This window comes from Lupinus angustifolius, chromosome LG03 (assembly GCF_001865875.1).
Source record: "Lupinus angustifolius cultivar Tanjil chromosome LG03, LupAngTanjil_v1.0, whole genome shotgun sequence".
Lineage (NCBI taxonomy): Eukaryota > Viridiplantae > Streptophyta > Magnoliopsida > Fabales > Fabaceae > Lupinus > Lupinus angustifolius.
In genome coordinates, this window is record NC_032011.1 from 25,048,135 (window position 1) to 25,065,598 (window position 17,464).

At 32.8% G+C, this 17,464-nt stretch overlaps 3 protein-coding genes across 3 annotated transcripts; 1 reads left to right on the forward strand and 2 right to left on the reverse strand.

Annotated features, from left to right (window-relative positions):
- On the forward strand, nt 4,703-8,937 carry LOC109344010 (glutamate receptor 3.3). Its single transcript, XM_019582578.1, has 6 exons — nt 4,703-5,138; nt 5,339-6,672; nt 6,762-7,039; nt 7,360-7,391; nt 7,481-7,887; nt 8,396-8,937. The coding sequence occupies exons 1-6, from the start codon at nt 4,862-4,864 to the stop codon at nt 8,852-8,854; spliced, it is 2,787 nt and encodes a 928-aa protein (XP_019438123.1). The 5' UTR covers nt 4,703-4,861; the 3' UTR covers nt 8,855-8,937.
- Nucleotides 9,536-12,759, reverse strand: LOC109344011 (glyceraldehyde-3-phosphate dehydrogenase B, chloroplastic-like). Its single transcript, XM_019582579.1, has 9 exons — nt 12,524-12,759; nt 12,054-12,167; nt 11,397-11,558; nt 11,134-11,301; nt 10,850-11,010; nt 10,696-10,757; nt 10,570-10,619; nt 10,058-10,464; nt 9,536-9,899 (listed from the first exon to the last, which is right to left on the reverse strand). The coding sequence occupies exons 1-9, from the start codon at nt 12,620-12,622 to the stop codon at nt 9,767-9,769; spliced, it is 1,356 nt and encodes a 451-aa protein (XP_019438124.1). The 5' UTR covers nt 12,623-12,759; the 3' UTR covers nt 9,536-9,766.
- Nucleotides 13,742-16,382, reverse strand: LOC109344012. Its single transcript, XM_019582580.1, has 5 exons — nt 16,228-16,382; nt 15,996-16,113; nt 15,094-15,190; nt 14,717-14,803; nt 13,742-14,208 (listed from the first exon to the last, which is right to left on the reverse strand). Exons 1-5 carry the CDS (start codon nt 16,256-16,258, stop codon nt 14,074-14,076), a joined length of 468 nt encoding a protein of 155 aa, XP_019438125.1. The 5' UTR covers nt 16,259-16,382; the 3' UTR covers nt 13,742-14,073.

The window sequence follows — 17,464 nt, forward strand, 5'->3', positions numbered from 1 at the left end:
TATTCGTCGGCAGACACGAAGTGTCTGTACACACTAGTATATATAAAGTAGATAAGGGAAACACATTTGCTGTCTTATTTTGTGTGTTATTTTTTTGTATCACTGATTGTGATTGGTTGAAATTTTTTATTTAAATTAAATATTTTTTTGGACAATCATAAATAACAGTACATATAGTGGTACACTTTATGTGAATTAATAAATTTTTATATCTATAAAAAAGTGACATATATCACTTGTAAGTTAATTATTAATAAGAAGATTTAGTAGAAATATATGGTTTTGGTAATAAAAAAATAAGGAAGAAAAGAAGTGGTTAAGGATAAAGAAACAATTTTGTGGTGTGATTGGGGAATATAGTGTACTGCACTAGTGATTAAAAGTACTTATCAGCTTCACCTTTTTTTCTTCTTTTCATTGTTTATATATTATTTTAGTACTAATCTTTTTCCACTTTTTTATTTCTTTTTCTTTTTTTGCTTTGTTATTTCACTCATACCGTATCTAATAACATGCTGTGTAATCATAGCTACGTTTGTAGCATGTTACCCAAAAAAAGTAATAATTAAAAAAATGGTTGCACTTTGTAACATTTAGTTTCTTGTTAATAATTTGTGAAGTCACTTTTAAAAAAATATTTATAAATAGCTCCATTTGCAGTTGCAACTCTATGTATTTTTTTATTTTAAATATAGAAAACTCCAAAAAGAAAAAAACTAAAGAAATAGAATATTGGAAAGTTGTTTATAACATGAGTTAGAGTTAGTTATCATTCTTCCAACATGGTTTCATTAATTAACAAATTATTTTTACACATTCACACTTTAATACTATTACTTTACTCTTTTTCATATACCCATAATATTATCGAGAGTAAATACTTATTATATTTTCTCATATTTTTTAACCTTTCAATTTCATTCTTTAAAGATTGAAAAACTTAAAATCGTCCCCAAAAATTTCAAATGTGTATCAAATCAGTCTATTTTAGTATGTTTATAATACTTGGTAGGAGTAATTATACTCTAAAATAACTAATTTGACCTACATTTAAAAAATTTGGGGATCATTTTAAGTTTTTCAAATTTTAAGGAATCGGAGTGGTAAAGTTAAAAAAATCTGAAATGACTATTTACTTTATTATTAAATGGTAACTATTTGATTTCACTTAATTAAATAAGTATTTGGTTCAAGTTTCATGAATGAAAACAATTATGAGGAAGTGTGTAAGAATGTTTCTTGTTACACCAAATATATACTATTTTGTTTTTAATAGTATAAGTTTTAAATTGGAAAAGAATTTATATATATAGTGTTTGATGGAAACACTATAATGATAGGAACAAGACTTTAAACATTGTCTTTATTTCCGCCTAAAAACATTGCTCTATTAGCCATCAATAAAGGAAGAACATAGAAAAAAATGGAAAGAGATAGAAGAGTTTCTCTATCAACAAAGAATAACACACATCAGAGGATCGTGTGCTATGGATAGAAGTAATCTATAACTATTCTTATGATATAAAAAACTGTAATTTCTTAAGATCCATTTCCACATAATTTCTGTAATAAAAGTTACAAAATGTTATAGACATTTACCGAAAAAAGACTAGATATGCATGAATTATTCTTAGTCTATACAAAATATTATTTTTAATTATGTGGTCGGTGTCAACTTGCAATTTTATTTCATATTAATATTCTAATAATTCGAACTTTATTCTTTTCTTTTCCAACACACCAAAACTTGTTCTTCAACTTCACGTGGACCCAACTCGCTTCTTTCCCTCTTTTCCTTCAATCTAAATTGAAAATGGAAATCACACTCTTTTCTTCATTCTCCAAGCAAATTTTTATCCCAATACATACTAATTTTTTTTTTATAGAGTTATATTATAAAACCAACTTTAAACCTAAAGAAACTACTAATTGGTCCATAAAAACATTAATTACCACAAATCAATTTAGTAGCTTTGTTACTTCTTATTATTATTAGTTGTGCTTCACACCAAAAAAGAATAATTTTTGTTTATAGAAATAACAATAAATAAAAAACTTTTGTTCTTGTTCTTTTTAATATTTATGAAGTACAATAGTGGAGTAGCTCACAATTAACAATCTTAAGTAATATAGTAAAGTAATATAGTACGGATGAGAACAAAATATAAGTCATAATGCAAATCTGGTTGAAGTTAATTAAAAAAATATATTTTTATGCTACAAAACTTAATAGTACAAAATTTTCAATTTTACCCAATTGTACATATTCACCCTAAGCCTAAGGTAATCTTTTGTACCAGGGAGTTAATTTTTGCACTGTATTAAGTTATCTCAACAATTAAATAAAATAATTTATCTAACAATATTATGAAATACTTTATTATATAATGAGTAGAGGCGAGTAAATCTTCAACGTTGATTAATCTAATAGTATAAAGTTTCATTAGATTCTCAAGGTCGATGGTTTAATTCCTGGGAACGACCCTTATCAAGAAGGGACAACTATAAATCTTCAAACTGATTAATTTCTTACTCAAAAAGATAAGTGAAAGGATAGTTTTGTCGGAGATAATGGGAAGGCAGAAATTGAAAGATAATGTTAATGTCACGTGTTTCCCATACACATATGTAGTAGTTTAATAATTGTGATGCATGTTTGTGTGTCTTTCCCATTCAGTGTGGTTCCAATTTACACCAAACCCCATTTCTTGTTTTAGAATCTAATCTATGTTCTTTTTTTTCTTACTATTATTTTCATTCATTCATCTTCCATACTCTACTATTTTCTTATGTTCAGGTTAGCACTTAGACAAATATATTCATAACACTCATAATATATATTGTATGCTTAGACTTTAGCATAACATAAATCTGAAATGACTATTTACTTTATTATTAAATGGTAACTATTTGATTTCACTTAATTAAATAAGTATTTGGTTCAAGTTTCATGAATGAAAACAATTATGAGGAAGTGTGTAAGAATGTTTCTTGTTACACCAAATATATACTATTTTGTTTTTAATAGTATAAGTTTTAAATTGGAAAAGAATTTATATATATAGTGTTTGATGGAAACACTATAATGATAGGAACAAGACTTTAAACATTGTCTTTATTTCCGCCTAAAAACATTGCTCTATTAGCCATCAATAAAGGAAGAACATAGAAAAAAATGGAAAGAGATAGAAGAGTTTCTCTATCAACAAAGAATAACACACATCAGAGGATCGTGTGCTATGGATAGAAGTAATCTATAACTATTCTTATGATATAAAAAACTGTAATTTCTTAAGATCCATTTCCACATAATTTCTGTAATAAAAGTTACAAAATGTTATAGACATTTACCGAAAAAAGACTAGATATGCATGAATTATTCTTAGTCTATACAAAATATTATTTTTAATTATGTGGTCGGTGTCAACTTGCAATTTTATTTCATATTAATATTCTAATAATTCGAACTTTATTCTTTTCTTTTCCAACACACCAAAACTTGTTCTTCAACTTCACGTGGACCCAACTCGCTTCTTTCCCTCTTTTCCTTCAATCTAAATTGAAAATGGAAATCACACTCTTTTCTTCATTCTCCAAGCAAATTTTTATCCCAATACATACTAATTTTTTTTTTATAGAGTTATATTATAAAACCAACTTTAAACCTAAAGAAACTACTAATTGGTCCATAAAAACATTAATTACCACAAATCAATTTAGTAGCTTTGTTACTTCTTATTATTATTAGTTGTGCTTCACACCAAAAAAGAATAATTTTTGTTTATAGAAATAACAATAAATAAAAAACTTTTGTTCTTGTTCTTTTTAATATTTATGAAGTACAATAGTGGAGTAGCTCACAATTAACAATCTTAAGTAATATAGTAAAGTAATATAGTACGGATGAGAACAAAATATAAGTCATAATGCAAATCTGGTTGAAGTTAATTAAAAAAATATATTTTTATGCTACAAAACTTAATAGTACAAAATTTTCAATTTTACCCAATTGTACATATTCACCCTAAGCCTAAGGTAATCTTTTGTACCAGGGAGTTAATTTTTGCACTGTATTAAGTTATCTCAACAATTAAATAAAATAATTTATCTAACAATATTATGAAATACTTTATTATATAATGAGTAGAGGCGAGTAAATCTTCAACGTTGATTAATCTAATAGTATAAAGTTTCATTAGATTCTCAAGGTCGATGGTTTAATTCCTGGGAACGACCCTTATCAAGAAGGGACAACTATAAATCTTCAAACTGATTAATTTCTTACTCAAAAAGATAAGTGAAAGGATAGTTTTGTCGGAGATAATGGGAAGGCAGAAATTGAAAGATAATGTTAATGTCACGTGTTTCCCATACACATATGTAGTAGTTTAATAATTGTGATGCATGTTTGTGTGTCTTTCCCATTCAGTGTGGTTCCAATTTACACCAAACCCCATTTCTTGTTTTAGAATCTAATCTATGTTCTTTTTTTTCTTACTATTATTTTCATTCATTCATCTTCCATACTCTACTATTTTCTTATGTTCAGGTTAGCACTTAGACAAATATATTCATAACACTCATAATATATATTGTATGCTTAGACTTTAGCATAACATAATAAATTTAAATACATCATTCCATATAATATATATATATATATATATGTAATATGTGTGTGTATGCATGTATGGTTAGTGGTTAGTGGTTACTCCATTTATTATGGATATGTTTTTTTTAAGGTTGTTGTTCTTTTGTTTTGTTAGATAAGATTATATTATAGTAACCTTGTTTCATGGAAAATTTGTTGCTTGTTGGAATGAATTGAAGTATGATATAGGTAGTGGTTTAAGTAGTTAAGATGAATTTGTGTTGGGTTTTATGTTGGGTTGTGTTTTTGAGAGTATCACTATTTCCCTATGTGGCTGCAACAAATGTTTCTTCTTCTTCTTCAAGACCTGCCATTGTGAACATTGGAGCTATCTTCACCTTTGATTCCACTATTGGGAAAGTGGCTAAAATTGCAATGGAGGAAGCAGTGAAGGATGTCAACGCCGATTCCAGCGTTCTTCGTGGATCTAAACTTGTTCTCAGTTTGCAAAACTCCAATTGTAGTGGTTTCCTAGGAATGATTCAAGGTAATCTAATATATTATATCCTTCAATTTAATTGCCTCGTAACCTGAATGTTATTTGTTCAAATTCTATAAACAGACTCTTCGCTCGCGAGCGTAAGGTTGTGTGCATCTACTCTTTCCGGACCCCAGTAGGTGGGAGCCCTATGCATCGGACCGCCCTGATATATATGAATGTTTATATTGTATTTGTTTTGATTGCAGCTTTGAGGTTCATGGAGACTGATGTAATAGCTATAATAGGTCCACAATCTTCGGTAGTTGCACACATTATATCCCATGTTGCGAATGAGCTCAAGGTTCCTTTATTGTCATTTGCTGCAACAGACCCAACCCTCTCATCGTTGCAATTCCCTTTCTTTGTAAGGACCACGCAGAGTGATTTTTACCAAATGGCTGCAGTTGCTGAAATTATTGATTATTATGGTTGGAAGGAAGTCATTGCAATTTACGTAGATGATGATTACGGACGAAATGGTGTGTCTGCATTAGATGATCAACTTGCGGGTAGGCGCTGTAGAATCTCTTACAAAGTTGGATTTAACTCGGGAGTTAGCCGAGGAGAAATCACTGATTTGCTTGTCAGGGTGGCGCTTTTGCAATCTCGTGTCATTGTTCTACATGTAAACCCTGATTCCGGATTCACGATCTTTAATGTCGCACGTTATCTCGGGATGACGGGGAATGGATATGTCTGGATAGCCACGGACTGGCTCTCCGCTGTTCTGGATTCTTCTTCTCTCCCTTCGGAGACGATGGATCTTCTGCAAGGAGTAGTTGTTTTGCGCCACCACACACCTGATTCTGATAGAAAAAGAGCATTTTTGTCGAGGTGGAAAAAGTTAACCGGTCACTCCTTGGGTTTACATTCTTATGGCCTCTATGCATATGATTCTGTTTGGCTTGTCGCGCGGGCTATTGATAAATTTTTCGATCAGGGTGGGATCATTTCCTGTACCAATATCACATGGTTACACGATGCTAAGGGAGGTGGTCTTAACCTTGATGCTATGAGTGTTTTTGATAATGGAACACTTCTGTTGAAGAACATAATGATGAGTGATTTTGTAGGATTAACAGGTCCTGTGAAATTTGCACCAGACAAATCTCTTGTTCATCCTGCGTATGATATTATGAATGTAGCTGGAACTGGCTTTCGTCGGGTCGGTTACTGGTCCAACTACTCTGGTCTGTCAATTCTACCTCCTGAGACATTGTATGCTAAGCCACCAAATAGATCAAGTGCAAACCAGCAACTTAACAGTGTAATATGGCCCGGAGAAACAGTATCCAAACCCCGTGGATGGGTCTTCCCAAATAATGGAAAACAATTGAGAATCGGTGTGCCTATCCGGGTCAGTTACCGCGAATTTGTATCGCCAATTCCTGGAACAGATATGTTTAAAGGGTTCTGCATTGATGTATTCACATCAGCTGTAAACTTGTTACCATATGCTGTTCCTTACCACTTTGTCCCATTTGGAGATGGTAAAAATAATCCGAGTTATACAGAAATTGTCACTTCAATTTCCACCGGGGTAAGTACTGCGTTATAAATCTGATACACCAACATTTTGTTCATTATTTCATACAACAGGCTAATAATTCTTTCACGAATTTGGTACAGTACTTGGATGGTGCTATTGGTGACATTGCCATTGTCACTAATCGGACAAAGATTGTCGATTTTACTCAACCATATGCTGCATCTGGACTTGTTGTTGTGGCCCCTTTCAAGAAAACGAACTCCGGCGGTTGGTCATTCCTGCAACCATTCACTCCTCTTATGTGGATTGTGACAGCCTCTTTCTTCTTTTTTATTGGAATAGTTGTATGGATTTTGGAACACAGAATAAATGATGAGTTCAGGGGCCCACCTAAACAACAACTTATAACAATTTTATGGTCAGTTATTTAATTGAATATCATATTACTATGCTTAGATTAATATTTGTTACACATTTTTGCTATGTTATAAGAAGTAGGCTCGGCTATGGTTCCGGAAAAAAATATAAGCAGCACCTAATCTGTTTTTTATACCATGTGTTAACATGATTAAAATATCGACATACTTATCAACGAGATGCACAAAACATTTCCGAATTCACCGTTACAACTTACCATTATGTGAAGCAATTGCAGGATATGATTCATCGTCATACTCTATTCTTTTACTGTGATCTTATTTGTTTTTTCTTATCCGTCTGTTTTTACTGTCCCTGCAGGTTTAGCCTTTCAACTCTATTCTTTTCTCACAGTAAGGGATGCTTATTTTAGTTTTGGTTATTAAAGTAAATATAATATAATGAGTGAGCTTTACTGAGTTTTTCTGTGTTGCTTCGGCAGGAGAAAATACGATGAGCACTCTAGGTCGGTTCGTGTTACTGATATGGATGTTTGTGGTATTGATCATCAACTCTAGCTACACTGCAAGTTTAACATCGATACTCACAGTGCAACAGTTATCTTCTCCTATCAGCGGAATAGATAGCTTAAAAGCTAGCAACGAACCGATAGGGTTCCAAGTAGGTTCATTCGCAGAACATTATCTGAAGGAGGATATTGGAATATCCAAATCTAGGCTAGTTCCGCTTGGATCTCTGGAAGAGTATGCTAATGCACTTCAGCTTGGGCCCGGTAAAGGAGGCGTTGCTGCTATTGTCGATGAACGGCCCTATGTTGAAATCTTCTTATCAACTCAGTGCACATTCAGGGTTGTAGGCCAGGAGTTCACTAGAAGTGGCTGGGGTTTTGTGAGTACCCATCTTTTAGATCAATAATTCAGTGGAAATAAAGATTATGTGAATATGCTGCTAACATCTCTGATTACTGTCTTTCGAATTTTTTTATAGGAAAGTTAATCTCAAACCGCAATTTGTTTAGCCGAGATTAAACATAATCTTCATCCTGAATCACTTGCTTTTGTTTTCTCCATCATTTTGCTCTTTAATGTGCTGATATATGCATATGGCTAAGACTAACTCTTCAATTTATGTATTGATTGATATGAGACATTTTATAGTAATTACACTAGCATGATTACAAGGATATGTTCCACGCATCTGTGATTAGGTTGTCTTCCATATATCGCAACCGAATCGTTGACAACGTCTGCGTATTCCTTGCGTTTATTTTCTTCCTTTCCAAACATGAAGTTGATGCTTATATGTAATAATGGTAGATTGCTAATATATATTTATGTGACAAACTCATCATGCTGAATTTGTGTTATCATAAGACTCGTTTTGTCTGCAATGCTAGGCATTCCCTCGGGACTCTCCTTTGGCTGTGGATTTGTCAACTGCCATTCTACAACTTTCTGAAACCGGTGATCTGCAGCGCATTCATGACAAATGGATGACACGAAGCACGTGTAGTTTAGACGATGATGAAATTGATGCGGATCGGCTCAAGCTTCAAAGTTTCTGGGGTCTTTTTCTCATTTGCGGGATAGCTTGCTTTATTGCTCTTGTCATATACTTTTTGCAGATTATGGTCCAGTTAAGGCTTTCTGATCCTGCTCATGCTGCTGCTAATGTTAACTCAATTTCGGGTCGTTTTCAAAGATTTCTTTCACTAATTGATGAGAAGAAAGATCCTTCAAAGAAGGATAATAGAAGAAAGAGAAATGGAGAGGAAATATCATATGAAGATCAAATAGAGAGGCAGCCAAAGAGGATACAAACAGAAATAACAGCTGAGTTCAACTCAAAAAATTAACTTTTTGATGTCATTGATTATATATTACAATTTTCATTAGTTTTATTTGTGAAATGTATCACAATTCACAAAGAACATTGTTAGCACTAAAGTTACATTCTTGTACATATAACACATGTCTTTTTCATATACAGAAGAATTTGTAGATTGATTTTATATGAGTATGTGTGAAGTGTGATTATTCTATTTTTAACAAAGAAAAAAGTAACTACACACCTAACCCTATGGATCAATGAGTGTATTTTAGAAAGCAACCAAGCTAGAAATTTTGAGAAGAATCAGATTTAAGACTAAGAATAATATGAAACAAAGTGAGATAAAGTTGATGCAAATGTTGATGTCTAGAACATGTTACTATAAAGTGTAGTTTGGTTCCTTTCTTAAAGATGCTTAGTTTGTAAACTCAGAGGTTGTTCTCAGCATTACTGGTGTGATGGTTTCCAAATATTTTTTCCACATTTTTATTTGTCAAAATATTAACATAAGAATTAATTTAAAAAAAACATAACTTGATAATATTTCACAATATAAACATGAAACCAATATTGATTTGGAAATATGAACATTTACAAGTTTGTTAGACATTATAATACAAATATGGTGGTGAGAATATGGAGAAAAAGAGAAGCAATGGTCATATTATTTAAGCATAGAATATAACATGGTTAAGGGAATATCAAGTCCAAAAATAAAGACCAGATATAAGAAATGCAATATCACAGACATTCATGAATTAACTATTGTTATGCCAAAACATATTATTTGGCTGCAGATAGATTATAAACTTTGGACATCATCCCTCAGATATCACAACATCATTGTCTATCTAAGCAAATTTTATTCTTTCTCATATGATATATTAATGCAAGGCAAAATAAATGGTTTGATAGCAGTGATGAAAAACCAAGTCCCTTATTCGTAAACTTTGCATTCTTCATCAGCTGGGTTAGTCTGGCAGAAATCTTCCAATGGATCTCCACTTCCTGCTGCAGGTGTACCTGGCCACTTTGCTGCTACTAGATGTGCTAAATCCACAACTCTTTGGCTGAAATTACCAACATTGTAACCATCAATAATGTCCTATATCTTTCGAAAAAACGGCATGAATGTCCTATATCTTTTGAAAAAATTATGATGGGTTAAAAAAGAGTAAGTGACACCTTAATCATGTCAGATTGAAATGATTATGGACAGTGGTCTAACCTGTAGCCCCATTCATTGTCATACCAAGCAACCACCTTAACCATATCATCTCCCATGACCATACTGAGGGAAGAGTCGATAGTAGAAGATACATCGGTGCACCTGAAGTCCACAGAAACAAGTGGAACATCACATACATCCAATACACCTTTCAATGGCCCCTCAGCTGCTTTTCTGAATGTTGCATTCACATCTTCGGCTGTAATACCCTTCTTCTCAACATTCACAACAAGGTCGACGACAGAAACATTTGGTGTAGGCACACGGAGTGCAATTCCATTAAGCTTGCCCTTGAGATTTGGCAATACTAGAGACACTGCCTTGGCTGCACCGGTGCTAGTAGGGACGATGTTCAGTGCTGCGGCCCTCGCTCGTCTCAAGTCCCGGTGTGAAGCATCTAATAGCCTCTACACAAGCATAATTATATTCTGAGTTAGAAGATTGTATGCATAATTCGGTATAGAATAAGATATATTTGATAAGTTCCACCAAACTTGTTGCTGATATCGTACCTGGTCTCCTGTGTAGGAATGTGTGGTTGTCATGGTTCCCTTCACAATGCCTGGAAATACAGAGAAAATTAAGGGATGTTTGTTTCAGCCTCGAATTTCGCTTAATAAAAAATAGTGTTTGCTTACCAAACTCTTCATCCAGGACTTTTACAAAGGGAGCAAGACAATTTGTGGTGCAAGAAGCATTGCTAAGAAACAAAAGACACAATTAACAAACATATTAAAAGGACGGAATGTGAATTATCGATTAGCACAAAGCACGGCCTTAATTGTTACCAACCTTATGATGTTGGCGACATCATGGCTGTAATCCTGTTCATTAACTCCAACAACATAAGTTGGAATATCAGCACCCTTTGCAGGAGCAGTGATAATAACTTTCTTCGCACCTGCTTGGATATGTTTACCCGCGCCAGGACCATCCACAAAGACTCCCGTTCCCTGAATATCAAATCATTCATCAATTAGAGAGCAATATGAGGCAATTCAAAGTTTTCGTTAGGGTCCCCTAGAGCCATATTATGTCTACAATATCGGTGGAAAGAAATGGCAGTAAGGACTCACCTCAATAACAATGTCGATTCCGAGCTCAGCCCAAGGAAGCTTAAGAGGATCCCTGTTTGAGACAACCTTGATTTGCTTACCATCGACACTAATAGTTTCATCATTTACTATTTTCACATCTGCTTTAAAAGTTCCTAGTATAGAATCATACTTCAGCAAGTGTGTAGCCTGTTTATATGAAGCAGCAAGCCATTACCATTCATTCCTTTAAGTGAAACTAATTGTTATGTACTAACAAACTCCGCCAAGCCGAAAAAACTTACATTCTTGACACCACCACTATCATTGACAACAACGACATCAAGGGGTGAATCTTTTCTACCATGCCAACAGCGGAGGAAGTTTCTACCAATGCGTCCGAAACCATTGATTGCTACCTTCAACTTAGCAACAGTCTCTCCCCTCACCGGAGTTGATCCAGTGGTCTGATTTCAGTTTGCAAAATACAAGCAAATCAAAAAGAGAGGAAGGCTCAAGCTAATTGTTTGTGATGAAATCCTTCATAGCTTATGATCAAGCTATTCCATTTTACATGATTCCATACCAAAAAAAATGTTTTATACTATAGGATCAAATATGTTTTTTGTCCCCGAAAATATACTTTATTTTGGTTTTAGTCCCTATAATTTATTTTGGTTTTAGTCCCTATAATTTATTTTTAGGCTTTGGTCTTTATATATTCCGAAAATGTTAGACGCTGGTGATGTGGCTAACACCAACATACGACATGCGCCATACTAATCGATGATGTAGCCGATTGTAGTGTTGAGACATCATTGACAAGGACTAAGACCAAAATAATGACACATCAAAATTACTTATTTCTGCAGGGACTAAATATATTCAAGTTGTGCATATCCATAATATCATGAAGGGATCTTTCAGCAAATCATATAAAGACTTGTAACAAGAAAGGTAACCTTGGGAGTGAGTTGAGCAGCCACAACATCAAAGAAGGAAGATTGTTTAGCATCATTGGCATAAGTCACACATGAACTGGATCTTAAGCCAGAGAATTCTGTCACTTCAAATCTCTACACAAGCAAAATTTGAGTGAAGTAATTAAGACCCTTTTAAGCATTTAATGATCCTTGTTAAGGAAAACAATAAGGAAAAACAAAAACTACCTCTTCTATTAAATTCTTCATTTCCAAGATAAAACTACCTCTTTTATTACAGTAACAACAACATTTGTTAACATTTTCCTATAATATAAGAGTAATAAGTGTTTTTACTATGTGAGTACACATCATTCACGATTCATATGTTAATGTAGTGACAGTATAAAAACTCTTACACCGTAAGTACATAGATCTTAAGATCATAATATAAACCATGCATGTCACAAATATGGACGTGAAAACTATACAAGTAAGGGATACAATGGAACCTTTGAAGCACATTGAGTTGGAAAACAGTGAGAAGCATTGGATGGAAGCTTAGTGTTTGTAGGGAACCTTGTAGAAGCTAGAACAGAGTGTGTAGCCATGGTTGCTTGCAACAAAAGCTGAACATAAACAAAATTTGATTTTATATGGTTTCCCTTGTTTTGTTCTTTGTTTGTTTCTCTAAGGTTGATTGTGAAAAAATGAAATTATTGTTGATGATGACTGATATGAAATGAGTGGTGAATAAGTAGAAAGAAATATATAAGGATAAGATAATGTTTGGATGTCAATCATAAAAAGATGAGCATCTTCTCGACTGGAGAATCCAGTACTGGATGAGGATAACGACACAGAAAAAAGTTTTACGGATCATGACTTTAAATTTTGTTTTAATAAAAAATTAAAAATTAATAATATTTCTCTTGTCCTCATATTCTAAGAAGGGCTGGAGTTGTTATAAAAGGAGTTCATATTTTTGAGCCACACATTTTTTTTTGTCTTTGATGTCTCCATTCTGTCCATTCACTCAAACTTCATATAGTAATTAATTTTCTCACAATAATGAAGAAAATAACAATGTAAGACTAGCATTAAAACAAGGCATAAAACTATTGAAATTTAAATTATGTGTAAATGACTAAGATTAAAAAGTAGTAAGTAGTGACATGACTAATTAAAAAATTATATCTTCAAATAAGAATTAATGGTTAAAATTCACTTCTCTTAAAAAACAAGGTGTATTCATCAAAAGAAAGAAAAGTGATGAGAAGATAAACAAAAATGTAGTATGTCTAAATTTTTAAGATTACAGTAATTATGAAACTAATCAAAATTTAAAAGATCATGTATAAACTTCATAAGGTGGGGATTTATTACTAGATTCATATAATCTTTAACACGTTATATAGCCTTTTTTTGTTATCTCCATTCTTTTATTTAGTCTAGACAAATTATAATAAAATTCAAAATCCCTGATGAAGTGCATTGGCATAACCTTGAACATTATAGATTTATAGTTATGATCAAGGCAAAAATATACAGGGAGCATATCTGTTGTCTCACAGTTTGTGCCACTTCATGTGCCATAAATTTATGATCATAAATTCATGGCACATGGAGTGACACAAACTGTGGGACAGCAGATATGTACCCAATTATGCGTACATAGTTATCATCCATTTCATGTTGCATAAGTGACAAAACCTTAGTATGTCGAATACACAACAACAACATTAATAACTTATTATTTAAAAGAACAGAAACCAGACAAGGTTTAACTATGAGAAACTGTAGTATCATGCCTGATTGTCTGTCATGGCAGCCTCACTAAAAACAGCTGAAGGAACACAATAAATCAGCCACATTCCATAGGACTTGGCTCAAACATTGAGCCAGACCACATGAACCTAAAAGAAATGACTAATACTCACAGACCACAGTAGAGGCTGCCATAAAAACAAAACCACTTTGTTTATTACTAAGAAGTGGACAGATATTACATGATATTCAAATACATTTTGTACCAACTGGGATTTTTAGTACACTGGCAGTCTCATGTGGCAGCTTCAATTTTATCAGAGTTCACAGCTACTCCATTTGGGTCATCCTCTGATCGGAGCTGAGCAGAAACAGAATCTATGGCAGCGTTTAGTTGTTCAATCTTTAGCGAGAGTACTTTTCGTGTTTTCTGCAACTCAAGTAAACCAAATCTCGTGAGCCAGTAAACAGCAGTTAAAAACCTTCATGTTGCAGCAGAAGAACAAGTGTAATGTGAGGGCCTCTAAGGGTCCGTTTGCGAGTTGGTTTTTGGAGGGTGATGGAAGGAAGAGAAATGTTTGAGAGCCATGAAATATACTTCCCTCCAAAACCCAATTTGCAAATAGATCCTAAGGAGTAATTCCTTGCATAATATTAGGACATGAAACTTTTGCAATGTTTGTATTCTAAAAACCGGACCACACAAGGAAAAGGTTTCAAGCATGACAATCATTATATAAATTTGGCAAATAAGTCTAAGGTAAAATTTATTAAAATTTTTGAAACTAATCACCCATGAGTTTGGGGTGCATTTGCGAATATACACCTAACAGCAATTACCACATCTTCAAGCATAAGAAGACAGAAAGATTAAATGTGGCAAATGCCATTTAGGATACAAACATGAAGGATGGTATCAAGAGCAAGCCACTGCTCACCTCTAAAGCCTTTTCTTCATCGTATATGAATTTTGGCAATTTTCTCATTAACTCCTTCCGGTCAGCTCCAGCTAAAGCTTTGCTGATCTATAGAGGGATAAATAGCAATTAATATTCAAGCAATAAAAATAAATCCTAGTTTGCATCATATAAATATACAAGAAATATTATAATGCACAGCCTGCTATCTTAAAGATTTTAAAGATATGTAACACCAACTGCTTATAACGATGCTGCAGACATTGTTTTCTATTAACTGTACGAATAAGAGGGATGACCAATTTAACTTCCATATATAAAGCATATAAATGACGACTCTAGACAAATATGTGAATACGAGATTGAACACCAACATATATTACGGTAACAAATACTACCTGAGGTGCATACACACAGCCAAGTGTGCCAACTATTAATCCTCCCAAGAGAAAGCCACCAACAAAGATGCTAGCACTGCCAGGCCTTCCTCCATCACTGTGGTTGCAGAACAAGCAGCGGACTAGATTAATAACATCTATTCATCTAGCTGAAGTGCTGAACATATTCCAAATTGATCTAGTCAAACTATTTTTCAAATTAAAGCTTCTTCTGGTGTTCTCTATTTATTCCTTGTGATTATGTGATTGCAGTTTGAAAGCACCAATTGGCCTGTCGTATTTTATTAACATAAAAATACTAATTTTATATAGAAGAGGACAAGGCATCCTTTTGAAGAAGAAAATACCTAAAACTAATCAAAAGGGCAATGTTACAACTTACAAAGCATGTCACTCCCTCTGCATGTCTACCAATTAACATAAAAATACTATTCCCCTTCCACTATGTGTATAAGTATTTTAAAAACAGTACTAATGATCAAATATTTATATCGAACCGTACAGACATATCAAAACATTCCAAAATGGTTCTTTACCATGTTCCCATCTTTCTCCCGAACGTTCTTACTACCAAAGATATCCCATCACTCTTTGAGTAAGGAACTAATTCTAACCGGGGTGTATGGTTGCCCCTCCCAACAAATGTCGGTCACAGGAATAGAACTCTCGATCTTTTGGTCATCCTGGTTATCTGAAAGGCCTTACACCACTAGACCAACACGTTGTTGGTGTAATAGATCCAATTATTGCCAAAATGAATGGTAATAACTATATTAACCAATTTCGGGTAAGATTTAAGAGTCTTATCATGTACTCAAACATACATCATGAGTTGGAAACAATAACTAATTGAATGAACCAATGCCTTCACACACAAAATAAGAGGAAAGATAGAACTATACCTATATGTAGCTTTCACCAATAGAGGCCTTTTGGTGGAACGATTTAGATTGAGTGAGAAAGTAGATTGTGGTTTGATCTTCACCATAGAGTGATGATCCAAGTTGTTGAAGGATGATGCTAATTGCATAGATGAAAGGGAAAAATCATATACATATCACATAATACTGAATCAAAGACATAATAATACAGTAATAGTGAAAGGAAGATAAAGAGAGAGAGAGAGAGAGTTACATAGAATAACAGAAGTGGAGAGAGTAGCCATGGATGAAGGAGAATTGAATTGAATTGAATTGTTTGATTGAATGAATGAGAATGAGAATTGAACACAAACGAAGTTATGGTTCGATGATAACCAAGTTCAAATTGCTTCACTCTTACTTTACTTTCTGATGTATGTGCAATCGTAATCAGGATAAGAGAATGAGTAAGTTTTGATAAATTTACCTATCAATTTTATAGATATCTAATGATATAGTTTACTAATTCAAACACTTGAATTTCTATTCACTAATTCAAATCATTATATTTCTTTAGAATTGACGGATAAGATGAGGAGTTATCACTTATTCTCGTAATCCGTCACTTATTCGTTCATTTTTTTAAGTAAATTAGTCAATACATCTTCATTATAATTCACTATAGTATAATTTAAATAATATCTCATTAAAATTGTTGATACATTTTATAATGAATTAAAAAATACTAAAGAGATATCGACTCTTATGTTATTTGGACTTGTCTCGACAATATATCATATTTTATTTAACTTGGTTATACTTATCATTTTTTTATATTCAAAATATCACAATTATTTCTCATGACTAGTTAAGGCAAAGTAGTTAAGGATTAATGTAAGGTAGTTAATGTATAAAAAAGAGAGAAGTGATTTATGTAATTTCAAAGTGAATCTAATTTACTCTTCATTTTTTAACCTTGATTACCTATTTATTCTCCATGATAATTCTTAACAATCTCATAGTATTTAATTAGAGTGAGAGATCTATACTTTAATTTTTTTGGTATTATTAAGAATATCCACTCATTTTATGGATAGTGAACTAATCTTTTTTTGGGTTCGTTGTTATCCCTTCCAATAAATGTCGTTTCCAAATAACAAAAACACGTCTAAGAAAAGAAGAAACTCAAAATATTGATTTTTCATTTGATAAGTCTTTAATAATAATGATAATTTTTAAAGATGAAACTCAAGACATCAAAGGGCACAATAGACTAGAGTTCTTTAAAGAGTTTAAAAATATGTGCACTGATATTGTAAATTTTTTACACTGTCAATATATCCTTCACCATTGATTTGTATTACTTTTATTTGAGAGTCAATGATAATTAATAAATCAATAGTGAATAATTGACTGAATGTGTAAAAAATATTCACATATTAAATCCTTCTTTAAATAAGAACATGTATGCATAGTTCTTCACTATTGCAGCACTACTATTCTCCATGCTT